This window comes from Penicillium solitum (assembly GCF_028829755.1).
Source record: "Penicillium solitum strain IBT 25940 chromosome Unknown utg000002l_segment0_segment0, whole genome shotgun sequence".
Classification (NCBI taxonomy): Eukaryota; Fungi; Ascomycota; class Eurotiomycetes; order Eurotiales; family Aspergillaceae; genus Penicillium; species Penicillium solitum.
The window spans coordinates 330,822-346,828 of record NW_027072122.1 but is presented as its reverse complement, the minus strand read 5'-3'; the positions used below and the strand labels follow the sequence as shown (position 1 = coordinate 346,828).

Sequence of the window (16,007 nt, the reverse complement as noted above, 5' to 3'; positions counted from 1 at the left end):
TTGCCCGCGAATTGCAAAGGAACTTGGTCCGTCCTCGCGTGCGGATTGCAGAGGATATTATTCCTTGCTGCGGCTGGGCTGTTTCGTGCCAGGTCAATCAATGAAGAAAGAGTGCGTTCTAACTAAAAAAAGCAAAAACAAAGATGGGGAAGAAAAAGAAGAAGAGGGGAGAGAGAGAGATCCTGGGAGATCTTATACTGGAGGATCTCCATATGCAAACAGTGCAAATATCTCTCCCCTTCCCAATTAGGCTTAGTAGAAATTTGAAGAACAAAGCAAACAAAACAAACAAAGCAAATAAAGCAAGAAGTAAACAAATTGACATGTGACAGAGCAAGTGACAGAGCAAGTGACAGATGCAGATCGTGACATAGGCTGGGTGCTGGGGGTAGCCTTAGGCTTAATCAACCCCTTAGCCTTGCGAGCGCGAACCCTGGGCTTGTTACGACGACGCGTCTCGCGGCCCTCCGCCCAGTTGTTTTGATACCTTCTACAATGTCTTTGATAATACGGAATATTACCTAGCTCTGATAGTTATTAATGGTTCGATTTTTCAATTGTAATTTGTGATTTCATTTTAAGACCGTTAACGCCCGCTTCAACTCCGTGCCCATAATAGAAGCAAAGGTGTAAACCGCAGAGGAAATCATTCCTCGCTGGTAGTAGCGTTGGCGCTGTTGGTATCATTGGCGCTAGGAGTAGCGCTGGTGCTGGCGGTAGCCTTGGGCTTGGGCTTGATCAAACCCTTAGCCTTGCGAGCGCGCGTCCTCTCAGCGCGACGACGAGCCATCTCGCGGCCCTCGGCCCAGAACGCAGTGCGGGCAGCCACAGCCTCCTCCGAGAACTTTACTTCGATTTGTGCGACCCTGGCTGCGTCCTCTGCGGCACGCTTCTTCTGGAAGAACTCCTGTCGAATAGCCTCTCGGTCCTCTTCTTCGGCCTTGGCGCTGCGAATTGCCTCCTCGTCGATCTTCTCCTGAACAATAGCCATAGCAGTCTCGTCGCCGCGGGCCTCGGTGCGCTCGATGCGGGCGTTGCGGGTGCGGATCTCGTCGAGAGCATCAGCGATCTGCATCTCGCGCTTGGAGTCGAGCATCTTGTCTTCGAGTTCGGCCATCTTGTCTCGCTCGAGCTGTTCCTCCACAGCGCCGTGTTCCTTCTCGAGGCGGTCGAGGGTCTGCTGCTCAGTCTCGTCGTTGTATTTGTCGGCTGCGGCGTCGCGCCAGACTTCGAAGTTGCGCGTTGCGCCACGCTCGCACTCATAGTCGGTATCTAGTAAAGAATGTTAGTTTTGATATGGTGAAGTGAGTGGGAGCATGATTTAAAACTCACTCTTGGGGTCGGTGCGGAAAGTTATCTCGCCGCTGCAGCGAGAGCAACGGATGTAGAAGCGGTGGATTACAATCCCAATGTACTTCTCATCAAGGGTTTCCTTGCGCCCGTTGAATTTGCGACTCTTCGGAATGTACTCGCCACAGTGAGTACACTTCATCGCAAAGGGTGTCATCAGACGGACGGGGACCAGCTTGGGCTCCGGCTTTCCATCCTTGCGAGAGCGCTTTTTCTTCTCGATCGCAGAGGGATCGAAGTCCGGTGGGTAATACTTTGAAAGAACCTTTCGTTCAGCCATGGTGTTTTGGTCGCAAAGGGAATTTGGGGAAGTGGTAGATGTTGGAGAAGTGGAGGAAGATCGACAAACCTCTTTGTTCTTTGGGCCCCGCGGGACCCGCGCGGCGACGTCGAGGTCGTTGGTCACGTGGGTCTCACCCCAATCATTTTCGTCAGCGCGCGCTAAGATAGCGGCTAGAGAAGCACCGGAACCAGTCATCGCGTTCCGATAACGATAAGACGGGAGCGATAGCGATAACGGACCTCGGAGGAATGCCGAGGTCGAAAATCACGTGGGACCGCAAGAAGAAGTCTCGTCTTCCCCCCCCCCCGCCCTTCTCCCCCCGGCATTTCCAAAACGGGAAGGTGCGCCCCAACGATGAAAGGGAAGGTACGCTGATACACCTGGGGCAATATCGAAGCTTAGATTACATGGCATTTGAACTAGATATGTAGCTATAATACAAATACAAGTACTACTACAAAATATGAGCATAATTAAATGGTTCGGAAGGATACTACATGTGTGATTAATTGTAAATAACTTTGGAGTATCCCTACGGAGTAGTCAGTTGGTTAATGAGTGTTGTAAGCGGAGTAGAAGCTGCGTGTTGAGGGAGTACGGATAGGTGCTTGGCATAGCAAGGATAAGACAGTCACGTGGGCTGTGTTTGACTTAGACTAGAAGTATTACGTTAACTGTGTTTTAGCTTGCATATTGGTATTGGCTATCATATTATAGCTTTTGATCAAATAAATGTATAAGCCAACACTTTACCTAGGTATTCCGTACATACTCCGTACATTCAATGTTGTTATAACCTTCCACCTGGGCAGCATCAAAACTGCGCACGGACCATTGTTTGGTTCAAAATAGGGTAAGGACCCGCTCATGAGAAAGTTGCTACTTGCATTGCTTGGATATCTCCAGCTTCGAACAGGAATCTCTCTATATGTCTCTTCTCTCTGCGAAGCCATCCCTTAACGCGCCCCATCTGTCGATATGGAAAGGTTCCTGCGCTCCTGGCGGCAGGACGCGTTAAACCGTGGCCAGCATGATTCCGCAATCTACATTGGGGACAAAGTTCTGGCGCTTACCAGTAAGGAATACAAGCTCCGTGGATATCCAACCAAGAAAAAAACCACACCAGCGATACTGACTTGCTGGCGAAGACAGTGACTCCGACGCGTTTTGGCTGGCTCAAGTACATTTCTCGAATAACAACTTCACGCGCGCCTTGGCCCTTCTGTCCCGCAAGGATCTCGTTTCTCGAAGCACCGCCTGTCGCTACCTTGCTGCCCACTGCTACATAAAACAGAACCAATTTGAACAAGCCCTCTCCATCCTTGGTGAACACAACCCCACCGACCTCATCCGCAATAACCACACCCGCCGCAAGATCCAACACCAAAGCCATGTCACACTGCGCAATGGGAAGAGCGCGACGCCGCGGAGTGATCGAGCGGAGGAGCGAGAACGTGAGGATGCCAATAATGTACGGTTTGAAGCCGCCATGTGTTACTTACGGGGACTCTGCTTTGCCAAGCAGAATGCATTTGATCGTGCGCGGGACTGTTACAAGGATGCTGTGCGGATTGATGTGCAGTGTTTTGAAGCATTTGACCAGCTGATGAAGAACTCTTTAATGTCTCCCACGGAAGAATTGGAGTTCCTTGAATCACTAGACTTCGATTCCGTCTCCTCCCCCGATCCCATGATGGCACAAGAGGCTGCCCACTTTACAAAGATGCTGTACACGACCCGTCTATCGAAATACTCCTCCCCTACCATCCTCTCCGATGCCACCGAAACCCTATCCACACATTATAATCTTGCCGAGAACCCCGATATTCTTTTGTCCCGCGCGGAAGCTCTGTACACGCAATGCCGGTTTGCAGAAGCTTTGGAATTGACGTCCTCTATTCTCTCCACATCTCAATCCACCGATCTGGCCTCCACAAATCCCAGCATTCCCGCACAAAACAACCTTGGCCATGCTCCGGCTATTTATCCGCTCCATTTGGCTTGCCTTTACGAGACCGGTGCCACGAATGCCCTATTCTTACTCTCTCACATGCTCGCCGATCACTCCCCCGAGGAGCCTTACACATACTTGGCAATCGGAGTGTACTATCTGTCGGTATCAAAGGTGGCTGAGGCGCGACGCTTCTTCTCGAAGGCCTCACTGCTAGATCCACATTCGGCTCCGGCTTGGATTGGATTTGCGCACACCTTTGCCGCAGAGGGTGAACACGACCAAGCCATTGCAGCGTACAGCACTGCTGCTCGCCTTTTCCAAGGCAGCCATCTTCCCCAACTCTTCTTGGGAATGCAACATCTTGCTCTCAATAACATGTCTCTGGCGCACGAGTATCTATGTGCTGCTCATGCCATGTCGACTGGAGCTGCCCCCGGCTCTGTCCCTTCCCTCGCACCTAATCCCTCCGGAATCGTCTCAGCCGTCGGCGGAGACCCACTAGTTCTCAACGAGCTTGGAGTTGTCTTTTACCATCAGAATCATCTTAGCGGCGCCATTGAATTGTTTGGGCAAGCACTAGCGCTAGCTACTTCTCTTCACTGCGAACCCAGTGCCTGGGTGGCTACACGTGCAAACCTAGGTCATGCCTTACGTCGCATGGGCCGTCTCTCCGAATCCCTTGGTGAATTTGATGAATGTCTCCGTGTGGGTGCGGGAGGGAGCAGCATGGGCTACTCGCCATTTTTGGGTGGTGGAACGGGTGGCTCAGCGGCGATCGCTACCGCATCTGGCGTTGGGGGCTACGAAGATCGCGGGCTGACGGGTTCTCTTCATACGTCTCGTGGCCTTGTGTTGCTGGAGTTGGGACGAACCACTGACGCGGTGACTGCCTTGCATGAGGCCGTGCGTGTACTTGGGGCGAGTGGCGGCGGTGATGCAGCCGGGGGTGCAGGTGTGGCGGGCACATTACTTTCCCGTGCCCTCGAGCTCTGGGCCTTAGAGGGGCGACAGAAGGACCGCACGGCTTTTGAGGAGAGTATGCGAGAAGCCAGTGCAGCCTCCTCCAAGCGTCGGGGATCTGCTCGGTCTCGTGAACATAAGGGGAAAGAGCGAGTCCCCCCGGAAGAGATGTCTCGCCGACGTGGACGTCAAGAGCCCTTTGTGGAAGGGTGGACGGCGGAGGCGGCTCATGTCGCCACGCCCCCAGCCGAAGATGAAAAAGTGGAAATGGATCTTGACGACGAAGCGGACGGACTTTTGCGCCGAGCTCTCGGCCGCGTACGACACAGCCGACAACGTCGACCCGCAGTCCCTGCTACCCCGGATATGGAAGCCAGTCAGACGCCTGCACCATCCAGTCGCAGTCGGGGAATACGACATGGGCGAAGTCACTCTGGACAATGACCAAGCTTTTGAATGCTCTCTACGTGCCATTTTGCGTTATTTTCCATGCATTGCGGGCGTTTCTACCAAGGAAAATTGGCTAGGGGGTTGGGGCAATTGGTGTTTTTTTTTTTTTTCTTTCTTTCTTTCTTTGTGTAATGCATTCTCATACTAGATGATCAAGCTGACATTGTTAAGAGGCATTGGTTCTACTTGTATGTAGTTTGACGTGGAAAATAGTAGTTCAAACAGAGTCCTATTCACTTTGACTGTAGCCTTCAGCCCCCCAAGGCTAAATTGTTATAGCGTCTCGCTTATTAGCTACTAGAGACAAAGTAGTGTAGATCAACCTTGAAAGGATGTCAGTTCGTACTATATTCGTACTACAGTACTATAGTATATATATTATCTCCATAGGTAACGATCAACAAGCTTCCTGCCCCATGGCCCCAGGGCCCCAGGACATAAACAGGGTCCAGTTGATGTTGAGTCTTGGCAATTCCTTCTTCTTTTCACTTCCCTTTCCTTTTTACCCCTTTGCTCTTTATTGTACAGACTGCTGTTTCTTTCTCGGAGGATTATTCCTATCCAACCAATCTAATTATATCAAACCAATTAAAAGTACCCAACATCAAGTTAAAAAAGAAAGACAAAAAAGACAAAAAAAAGAACGATGACGCCGCTCCCCCCACTGGGGTCGGGTTGGGGCTCGCCAATGCTGGTATTTGAGGGGGGCGATCATCCATACTTGCGCATCACTGCCCTTTATAGGGATCGTTTCAGGGCTTGATTCCCCCCCCCTTCTCTTTTGTTATTATGTTTTCTTCCCATTTCAAACACTCTTTAGACTATACTATTCTCACATACCAAGACCAAACGTCAATTCCCAGATCATTCCCAGATCATGCCGTGCAAGTCTAGATCATCACCATGACAGCCTCATTTCCGATTCGCCCGCGACGCGGCTTGTCGCTTCTCTGCGTCATAACCGCATTTAGCTTCAGCGCCATCATCGTCATTTGGTTTGGCATGAACTCCGACAGAGAATACATTCATCCCGTCCTCACCCAGTTAATCCCCGCCGGACACTGCGCTTGCGAATCCTCCACTACCTTCCAATGCTCGACATGTCTCACCTGTCCCGAACCCGGTCTCCAGGCAGACACCACCCGCACTTGGTCCTTTGAATATACCCGGGATGGTCGCAACGAGGCCCTCAGCAACAGCCAGTGCAAATCTGCCTTCCCTGGGTTATTTGAGGACGTCGCGCGCGGTGTCAAATTCTGGTCTTCGCACGATCGCTTGTCGGCTGTAGAACTGGACGCTATCCCAATCCAACATGGTATGGCGCGTGCATTTATCTCCAATGGACAATTATATGTGGTCACGGCGCGATCCAAGGGCGAGGATCATCGACGGAAAATTCTGGGGACGTTGAGCTCAATCCATCGTGCGCTGGCCGCCGACCCGGAACGAGTCTCTCGACGGGATTTGGAATTTGTGTTCTCGGTGGAGGATAAAGTCGAGGATGTGACCAATTCCGAATGGCCGGTTTGGGTGTTTTCGCGCACGTCCACCGAAGAAGGTGTGTGGCTTATGCCGGATTTTAGCTTTTGGGCTTGGGATAATCGCGACAATTATATGGGGCCCTATGACCAGGTTGTTGAACGAATTGAGAAGATGGATATCCCCTGGTCAGAGAAAACGCCCCAGTTGGTCTGGCGGGGCAAGCCCAGTTTTGCGCCAAAATTGCGACGCGCGTTGATGGAGGCCGCTAGGGACAAGTCGTGGGGCGATGTTAAGCAGGTTGATTGGAACACGGGTTCCAATGTCCTCAGGATGGAAGATCATTGCCATTATATGTTTATTGCGCATGTTGAAGGTGAGTTTGATTTTTTTATTCTTCTATTGCGAACTTGGACATGTCAACTAACCACCCGCCATTATTTAGGTCGCTCTTATTCGGCTTCATTAAAATATCGACAGGCCTGCAATTCTGTTATTGTCGCACACAAACTTCAATTCATTCAACATCACCATTATCTATTGGTGGCAGATGGTCCCAACCAAAACTATGTCGAGGTCGAGCGCGATTTCAGCGACTTGCCTGACAAGATGGAGCCCCTGGTTAGCAACACTAAAGTTGCACAGCGCATCGCCAACAATAGTGTGAAGACCTTCCGTGAGCGATATCTCACGCCTGCCGCCGAAGCCTGCTACTGGCGGTCACTGTTCGATGGCTACGCCGACGTCTGGAACGGGACCGTCGAACAATGGTCCGAAGCCAAAGACCGCGAACGAGGACTTCGATACGAATCGTTTGTACTTCTGGAAAGCGTGAAGATGTACGAATTCGAGGCTACCAGAACTGCACAATGGCAAGCTATCTTGTAACGATATGCAACCAGCGTTCGGCAGACTGCAGCAACCTACAATAATGTGTTAATACCTGACATCTATGACGCGAGGATAGATGCGTCTGGTTATTTTTTTAGCGGCGTTTTGGGGGTTGAACTTTTCCCCCCATGCTACATGTGATACCACGAGAGCGATTATCTTAGACAATTGGACAATTTAGCGGTCATTTGATCATATTTGAATGTTGATCCCACGTTTCTTGGATTATGGAGTGCTTCCTTGCTCATTCTAGTCCATTGCCACTCATTCTAACGTTTTATTTCACATCGATCACCAACATATCTGATACCAACTCCATCGTCCAGTACGATTCGGTCTGTTCATGCCGAAGAATTCAACTCCGTCAAGATAACCCGACAATCCAGCGGCGCGAGAATCCCACCCTGTTCAAATCAGCATACAATCATCAAACCCCACCAGAAAGAAACAACATACCGGCGTCATCTTCAACCGATACTCAGGATCAACAACCCACATTACCCTCCCCAACAAAACAAACAACAAAATCTTCACCTGCAATAACGCAAACCCCTGCCCAAGGCACTTCCGCTTATGCGCATTAAACGGAATATATGTTCCCCGAACCGTCTCCCTCCGGAAGCGCCCCTGCATCTCCTCAACAGTCTCCCCCCACCTCTCAGCTCGAAACTCCCGCGCATCGGAACCCCACACATCGGGGTTACTATGCACCGCCCACGCATTCCATCCCACAAACGCGCCCTTCGGGATAGGAAGTTCTCCCCCCAGTAGCGCGGGCTGTAACGCGACACGGTTAATGAGCTGACATACAGGCGGGAAGAGACGAAGTAGTTCCAACACCACGGCCGTCAGGTACGGGAGATTATTGATGACTTCCTGTGAAGGATCTGGATGGGTCTTCGCTGTAGTCAGGATCTCCTCCCGTAATCGATCCTGGATATCGATTCGTGTCCCCAGCTGCCAGAACATCGATGTGACGAGTTGCTGTGCGTTTTCGTGGGCTGTTAGGAAGGTGATCTTTAGATTATCGCGGAATTGTTTCTCGGTTATTCGGCCCGACGTGTATGCTTCCCCCAGCATGTGCGAGACCATTTCTTCGGATTGCGTGGATTTATCTTGTGTACGCTTGTGGAGCATGTTCATGATCATTGTGTACAGTCGGTTGTCGAATTCTTGCATTATTTGGTACGCACGTTTGCGTGAGGGTAGCAGCCAGGGGAAGTGGTCGAGATCCGGGAAGCTGAAGTACATTGGTTTGAAGAGGGTTGCTTTGATTATGGATTGGAGGGATTCGATTCGGACGGTGCCGTTGGGTTGGCCCAGACTCTGTCAGAGGGTTGGTTAGTATTTATTCAACTGTAGCATTGGAGATGGATATTCATTGCTAGTTGATGGTTGATACCTTCAAATCCAAGTCTAGGAAATTCTCGCCCATCACATCAACAGCCCATTTTTGTACATCTGCCATAATTAAAATACCTTTGTTGGCTCCAGTCTCTTTCTGCAGATCAATCAAAACATCAACCAACTTCCTCGACTGTTTCAATAAAGAGGTCGTCTCAAAAACCTTCTTCTGTAATCCGGCCTTCATGATACCAGTATAAAGTCTCCAATTGTCACCGTGGGAATTTATGATGTTATCACCGACTAATATCGCAATAACAGCATGTGGGATCTTAATCTGACTCCCTGCTTTTGCGTATATTTGTTCATTGCGAAACATATCGGTTAACCAATCCGGTCGTGAGACGAGAACACTCCATCGTCCTGCGAACCAGACTAATACGGCGCCGTGTTTCTCTAATGAAACCCTGAACCAGCGTTCGTAGATCTCGTCTTGGCCCATTGAGGACCAGAGGCCGAGGATGGAGACGTAGATTGGAATTTTGGGGAGGTTTGGGAGGTTTCCGGGGATGTGGAGGTACCATATTAGGAAGAGAAGGGGTGGGAGGAGGAAGGTTAGGAGGGTGGAAATAATTATAGAGAGCAACGACATGGTGGGAATACGTTTGGGGGATTTGGTAGAAACAGGAATCGAATAAATTAGAAATGGATTTTGCTACTCTTTTGCTAGTACTATATAGAGAATTAAGTGTCTACTTGGAGCTCCGTGCCCTAATGCACTTGGTGTCAGCGGAAGTCAACACACTTGTGCTGATGTCACACTGTCTGTCCACCGTTGCTATCTTTGGGTGAGTTTCTGCTGGGTCTTACTGCTATGTGGCTTTGGTTTTCGGATAGGGTTTGGTATATTGGGTTTGGAAAGTGGTGGTCTTGAACTCGGAGTTTCTGCTTGGTAAGACATATATATATAATGTAAAGTGCTGAAGGTTAATATGTGGTACAATCTTCTTCCTTGGTGTCATTTTTATCATCAAAACCCAGGAGAGCATATTATTCTCTAAAGGAACAGATAAGTAAGTGATAGGTAGAATATAGGTTGTTACCATGGCTTAAAATGTGGAATAGTGATTAGTATAGGCGCTAGATAAGATATATTGTATCTACTGGGGTCGTCTACTACATAGACTGAGAACCTCGATATTTAGGTGAAGCTATTCAAAGGAGAAGACTACCTCCATTCTTATGTAGGTGGAACAGCCTCAAAGACAGTTGAGATTTGTGTTAAAAGACAAAGGATATCAAGAGTCGAGAAGGAATATGATATGAACACGTCATTCATAACCCTGTGACTGTAGTCACACATGCCCCAAGGTTTTGTGATATGGTGGCGTCGCTTAAATTCCTGCTACAAGCGTAGCAGAGAGCGAGAACCCGTAAAATACAGTAGCTATCATGGCAATAGCATTCAAATGGATGGCCATTGCGTGATTTCGCGCGAAATTGCGGTTAGCCCGATGCGCCTTTGACCCATCGGCGTCTGAATCAGTGTTCTCGCTTTCTGTAGGTAGAATATGTGTTAGCTGTATAGTTTAAGAAATGAGACATATCCAGGTAAACGCAATCCCACCTTGTAATGCCCTCCTGACCAACGTTGCAGTTGTTGTCCGAGGCCCGTAGATGAACCAATTCAAGCACCCTGTCAAACCAACAATAGCAAGAGGAGTTATGCTCCATGGGTCTTGGACCAGTGAAAAAATACTGTATGGTGGGTGTGTTGCTGCCGTCAACGCTGTGAGTCCGACTTGCGTTCCGAAGTAGATGGGGAAAAGGCGCTTTTGGAGGAGGATGAACTCCTTCATTGGCAAGGCTTGGTAGCAAATCTTTGTATTGATGAAGCTCTGTATTTGGTTAGTCATGAGATCGCTTGCTTGTTTGAGAGATAAGAGACGCGCCTGGTAGAGCTCTGTTCCGAGGAGGGCGCCATAGGAGAGAAGATGATATGGGAGGAGATTGCCCACGACATCGAGAAAAGCCACCATTCTGTCAAGATGTGATGATAGAATGAAGCGTGTTGTGACTGGGAGAGGGGAAGATGAGTTGGAGAGTGGTGTTACTGTTTGGGGGCCCGGCTGGTTACGGAATCCTTGGCGGCTTACTGGATGAGATATCAACCAACAAAGTCAAGGCTGGTGGACGTTGGGTTTGATTGTCTTTACTTAGATGTTGATGCCTAAAATGCGCAACTTGATTGGTTGTTATCATATTGTGTTGATATTGGCTTATTTCCCATACATTCTACTATAATGTGAATATTATATGCTAAACTACTTCATATTACACTCATAGTTGTGCGGCACCAATAACTTTCTATTTCAAGACCAGCACGTTGCAGACAAAAATTACAAATCACTTGCTAAATAAAGCATCTCTCACTCCGTTACACAAAGAGATTTGCGTTCCAGAATACAATCCAGCGACAAACCAAACCGGATCTTCCGCCAGTTCCTACGGCTAGATCTCACATGCATATATACCCCGGGGGGGGGGGGGGGGGGTAAGAGCGGTCAAAGTAGCACCCCCTAACAGTTAGCTAGGTTCATGAAAGAAGTTCATCCACACTCTAAGCTGTTGGACTGAGGATGGGAAGTCAGCCCATCTATGACGCAACTTCATAAATGACTCTTTTGGGAGGTGCTCAGTGCTATAGTCTCGAACTATTGGAACCAAGAAGAATTGAGAGCAATTGAGAAGATAATGTGACCTCCCCCAAACCCAGAGTAAAAGAAGGTATAAGACAACCGTTTTAGGTCAAACCCGGAGTATATTTAGCGTGAGCTCATTGTTCTTGCAGGAAGGGGCCATGGGCCAACATGTCTTATTTTTAGACTTCACATTGAAGGTTGTACTAGCGGTGATAGCCTCGCAACTGGTGGCCTGTTACCATAGCCCTGGACTCCCTGTCCTTCTATGAACTGTTGATGAGGGTGGCCTGGAGACAGATAAAGCCCAATAGGAGATCGTCTGTCTGGTTCATTCTCAGCTTGAACACAAGATTATGGCAATTGCCCTTGCCACGTGGGTCCGTGTAATCAGATAGTATAAAGGCTGAATTCGGAGATGCCTGAGTCTACAACAAGATACTTTGACACCTACATGTGATTTGAAGTATAAGTAGGCGGGGATAATCATCCAAAAGTACCGGGGGTAAGTAGGTTACCACTGAGGGCAAGGTAGCACGGTCTTGTCACGTCAAGGGGTCAAAACAGGTTGTTCGGCTCCGATACGCGAGTCTTTGAGCCATCGAGGTGGACCCAAGCTGAGGGTTTCATAATTTTTGCTGAATCCCAGATTGTTGGAACAAAGGAATGGAAGTATCCAGGGCAGCGCCATGTCCACACACATGTCCAGGTCGGGAATAGCCTCTGATTACACCACCTCGTGCGACCATCCTGAAACCTTCTCCCAGAATGCCCAATCCTGCACAAAAGCTTTGTTTACAAGGAGTCGACAAGCTGAGAAGGGCAGGTAGTTTGACCTGGCTAGACCAAATAGCATCACGCGGCTGAAAAGGCGGAGGTTGAACCAGTGGCTTTCAGACCGAATCATTGATCACCGAAGATCCGTTGTACAGGCTGCGTCACACAGTGAGATCAGGAGCGATGTTCCCTCGTGGGCACACGGCCTGTATAAAGCAAAGAGAGGCTGACGGCAATGGGCCTTTTGCTTCTGAGTTTCTGCACTGAACACCTGGAGACTCGCAATTTCTGCTGAAAGAACTTATATGAGATATGCAACATCCTCGGGCACGATACAAACCTACAACACAGCACAACGGCACTCTGCAAGATGAAGATGGAAGAGCAGTCTACCAGTCCTAAGGATGAGGATATCCTCAGCCAGACACAAGATCCGCTGGAAAGGAGGAGACTGCAGAACCGCCTTTCTCAAAGAAACCACCGTAAGATATTGCCACAAACAGAGAAGACAAGTCTGTAACTGACGAAACCAAGGCCGCAAGATCAGAGAGCGTATCGCAAAACTTCAAGAGCGCGTCATCGCGAACGAACTCAGGGCTGCTGCTGCTCTCAACGGATGGGACCAGGCATATAACCCATCGCTATTCCCAAGGTCTCACTCATCCTCGGAGAATGAGCTCGGTTTTACCTCGCGCGATGTGTCCCCTTTAATCCCTGACCAATTTACTTCATTCATGCCGTCATATCCCCCATTATCGCAGTCCTGGCCAAACGACTTCAACACATTCCCACAACACGTGTATCCCGGGGATCTTTCCCAATTTACCGGAGTCAGCGAAGCAAGTCTAATATCTCCTATAACAAGCGCCCCAGCACAGCCAATCAAAAGCATGTCACCACCCAGCTGTGGTCTCAATGGCGATACATACCGGGAAATGATAGGTACCACGGAGACCTTGGTACCAGACTCCTTGTCTACATCAGCGCCCAATCAGCCGCTGTACTACATTGCGACTGGTCAGTACTCCAACTTCATGGTATAGAAGTTATCATTTGAACCAAGCAACTGACAAAAGGCAGAAGAGGCATTGCCTCAAATCATCCAGGTCATCAACACCATGTCTCCACAATACAAAGTGATTGTTCTGGTTCCTCCAGAGTCTCCGGCATCGGCTTCTATGGCTTCATTCCCTTCACAGACCTCTCCCTACGGTGCTGGTCAGAATGGTTCGGATCATGGTTCTGCAGCACACCAGTCCAACACACAAAATCTGGGTTGTCTATGTTATCCTCACAATACACACTCTGGACCCCCTACGCACTCCACAACAAGGTCATGGATGGGCGGGGGGTCATATCCGCAAGTGTGTCCTTTGCACAAGACGGTAAATACAGGCCCACCAAGGGGAGCATTTCCTGTTAGGATGATGTGAGTCGGTTGTGGTCATGTATAAAGATAGAGAGGTAGAGCAGGGGTTGACAGTGGGATATACACCAAGAGCGGGCATGGACGAATTGTGCATATATCATGGTTTTTACTGTCTAGAGAGCAGTCTACTTTTACCGAAACTGAGTATTGATCGAGCGAATGTGAGACAATATCGGGCTAGAAGAGAAACCACTGGGTTGACTAAATAAGAAAATTTCTCCCAAGAGAAGCTAGCTGGGAGAATATTGAAAGGAAAGCAGTACTTTGTGCTGCCAGACCTAAAAAGATATCAATGAAAGTAATTCATCTATACAGATGTTCAAACATCATGATATCTGCTCCCCATTTAGTGCATAAAATCCTTCATAGTATCGCCAATAGCATCAGCACCACCGCCACCCCCGAGCAAGTTTTCATTTGTTACCTGTATAGCAATACGCCGGTAAGTGATCAGCGCAGGGGACCCATTGTCTTTGACCTCCAAAATAATATGCAGCAACTGCCCTTTTTGAATTGCCTTGCGGCTAATGAGCTCGACACAGCACTTCTCAGGTGGCGGTAGCGTGACCTCAACAATACTACCAGCCTCATCGAGAGATTTAATGCCCAACTCGCCAACCTCATGATGGACAGACCACTGCGTCGCACTTGGATCCTTATATTGATACCACTTGAAGCTTAGAGAATCATTGGGGTCTGGATCATACGATGCCGAGGCATCTAGCTGGAACTTCGAGCCAGCCTCCAGCTCAAATATTAGCGGTGCAGGACCCTTGATTCCATTCACCACTGCAACAGGGTGATGATTTGCCTTCCCGACATCAGGAGTGAGCGACCATTGCATCCGAGCTGCAAAGTCCGTTTGGAAAGCGTCGCGCCAGCGCCAGATAGTCGCCTGGTTGGATTTATGGCTCCGACCATCGAGCCCATCAACCTCATCAGGCGTATCACTGTAGTGGCTATGCTCACCATACCGTCTACTGATATCGGTTTGGATGTATCGACCGCCCCAAGAGCCAAATTCAGGGCGTTCGGCAACACCTAGCCCATTCTGAATAAGATACAGGAATGTTGGAGTATCGCCCTCTGGAATGAACATAAAATCAGGGTATGTCGAGCCGAGCGGGCCGATTTGGATGTTCTTTCGGATCCATTCCTTGCTGATCTTGGATGGATCAGGTCCGCCCTTATCGAAGCCGTACCATTTGTCTCCTGAAATGCCAGTCCACGCCGCCATGCCGTATTGGTTCCAGCCGTGTACGGAGCAGATATAGAAGAGGTCTGGGTAGGTGGTGCGCAGCCAGACTCCTGAGTCGTCCTGGTCGGAGATTGTGTAGATGCGAAGCTTGGACCGCAGGGCTACGGCATCGGCTTTTGAGTGTGTATTTTGGATTTTGAGGAGCACTGAGGCTAAGACGTTTGTGCCGCCCCAGCAGAGAATCCAGAGAGGGTCCGCGGTCGGTGCTTGAATGCGTTCCAAGAGAAGTTGGCCGCCTTCACTGAGGGGAATATCGTCTCCTACTGCCGCCATACCATATGTCTGTGATGGGAGTTAGGATCAGTTGGTTTGGACACGGAATTTGATTGACCGCTATACCTCTGCACCCTTTTTGATCAGAAATCTCATATATTGGGCTGTCGGGTATGGGTCATCCGGGTGGACATGGGAATTGAGGTTATCGACGACCTTTTCATAGCCATCTACAATCTTATGCATGTCCTGTGGACAGACTTTGCTCTTCATCCATGTTGATGTGCAAGCCACCAGCCCCTCTGTATGGAACTGATTGGAATATAACAGGTAGCGCACCAGAGACTCTGCATCATCCGGCTCATTTGAGATGTCGCTTAGGATAAACACGCGGGGCTTGGAGGGGAAAGACTGGAACTGGCGCGAAGAGGCCATGGTAGATATTGGTTCTGGGGGGACTTTGAAAGATACAACTGCAAATTAAGAAATGGGTAGCATATTTGAACACCATGTTTACTCGTCAAGTGTCCGAAATGGTAACTCGAGCCACTTTAGCCTGGATTAGTGCGGGGATCAACTGCCGAAGTTGTGCCGACAAGACGAAACCAGCAATTGTAACCACCTGCACCAAGTTTGGCCTTACTTCTTTCCATCTCGTGAAGATAAATAATTAGGGATTGGTAGAATGTTAGTTATTAGGCTGGTGCTTATTATTTAGACGAGTTAAATACTACTAGAGGGAGAGAGCCGTATTATATTCTTCTTATAGAGACTTAGCACGAAAGATATTCAAAGACACCAGACTCAAAATCTATTGGATATTGCATTGAAGACGTGTGTAATTGCTTCAGAATACTTAGCAACTTCGCACCAAACATAAGCCAAATATGTGGGAAAACGAGTGACCAAGCGCAGACAGA

At 49.1% G+C, this 16,007-nt stretch overlaps 7 protein-coding genes across 7 annotated transcripts; 3 read left to right on the top strand and 4 right to left on the bottom strand.

Annotated features, from left to right (window-relative positions):
• Positions 1–646: 646 nt before the first annotated feature.
• Positions 647–1,828, bottom strand: N7455_003767 (Saf4/Yju2 family protein; the record flags this gene model as incomplete). Its single annotated transcript, XM_040958559.2, has 2 exons — positions 647–1,272; positions 1,333–1,828. The coding sequence occupies 2 exons, from the start codon at positions 1,826–1,828 to the stop codon at positions 647–649; spliced, it is 1,122 nt and encodes a 373-aa protein (XP_040810893.2).
• A 783-nt stretch (positions 1,829–2,611) lies between these two features.
• On the top strand, positions 2,612–4,991 carry N7455_003766 (anaphase promoting complex subunit CDC16; the record flags this gene model as incomplete). Its single annotated transcript, XM_040958676.2, has 2 exons — positions 2,612–2,708; positions 2,782–4,991. The coding sequence occupies 2 exons, from the start codon at positions 2,612–2,614 to the stop codon at positions 4,989–4,991; spliced, it is 2,307 nt and encodes a 768-aa protein (XP_040810953.2).
• Positions 4,992–5,900: 909 nt separating this feature from the next.
• On the top strand, positions 5,901–7,364 carry N7455_003765 (uncharacterized protein; the record flags this gene model as incomplete). Its single annotated transcript, XM_040958604.2, has 2 exons — positions 5,901–6,852; positions 6,922–7,364. 2 exons carry the CDS (start codon positions 5,901–5,903, stop codon positions 7,362–7,364), a joined length of 1,395 nt encoding a protein of 464 aa, XP_040810917.1.
• Positions 7,365–7,708: 344 nt separating this feature from the next.
• Positions 7,709–9,363, bottom strand: xanG (cytochrome P450 monooxygenase xanG; the record flags this gene model as incomplete). Its single annotated transcript, XM_040958567.2, has 3 exons — positions 7,709–7,771; positions 7,824–8,693; positions 8,770–9,363. 3 exons carry the CDS (start codon positions 9,361–9,363, stop codon positions 7,709–7,711), a joined length of 1,527 nt encoding a protein of 508 aa, XP_040810975.2.
• A 652-nt stretch (positions 9,364–10,015) lies between these two features.
• On the bottom strand, positions 10,016–10,798 carry N7455_003763 (DUF4149 domain-containing protein). The gene is made up of 2 exons (XM_040958634.2): positions 10,339–10,798; positions 10,016–10,269 (listed from the first exon to the last, which is right to left on the bottom strand). The coding sequence occupies exons 1-2, from the start codon at positions 10,748–10,750 to the stop codon at positions 10,106–10,108; spliced, it is 576 nt and encodes a 191-aa protein (XP_040810926.1). The 5' UTR covers positions 10,751–10,798; the 3' UTR covers positions 10,016–10,105.
• A 1,638-nt stretch (positions 10,799–12,436) lies between these two features.
• Positions 12,437–13,853, top strand: xanC (transcription factor xanC). Its single transcript, XM_065604569.1, has 3 exons — positions 12,437–12,669; positions 12,722–13,204; positions 13,268–13,853. The coding sequence occupies exons 1-3, from the start codon at positions 12,558–12,560 to the stop codon at positions 13,618–13,620; spliced, it is 948 nt and encodes a 315-aa protein (XP_065462120.1). The 5' UTR covers positions 12,437–12,557; the 3' UTR covers positions 13,621–13,853.
• A 109-nt stretch (positions 13,854–13,962) lies between these two features.
• Positions 13,963–15,522, bottom strand: N7455_003761 (DUF1593 domain-containing protein; the record flags this gene model as incomplete). Its single annotated transcript, XM_040958585.2, has 2 exons — positions 13,963–15,156; positions 15,214–15,522. The coding sequence occupies 2 exons, from the start codon at positions 15,520–15,522 to the stop codon at positions 13,963–13,965; spliced, it is 1,503 nt and encodes a 500-aa protein (XP_040810983.2).
• Positions 15,523–16,007: the final 485 nt, after the last annotated feature.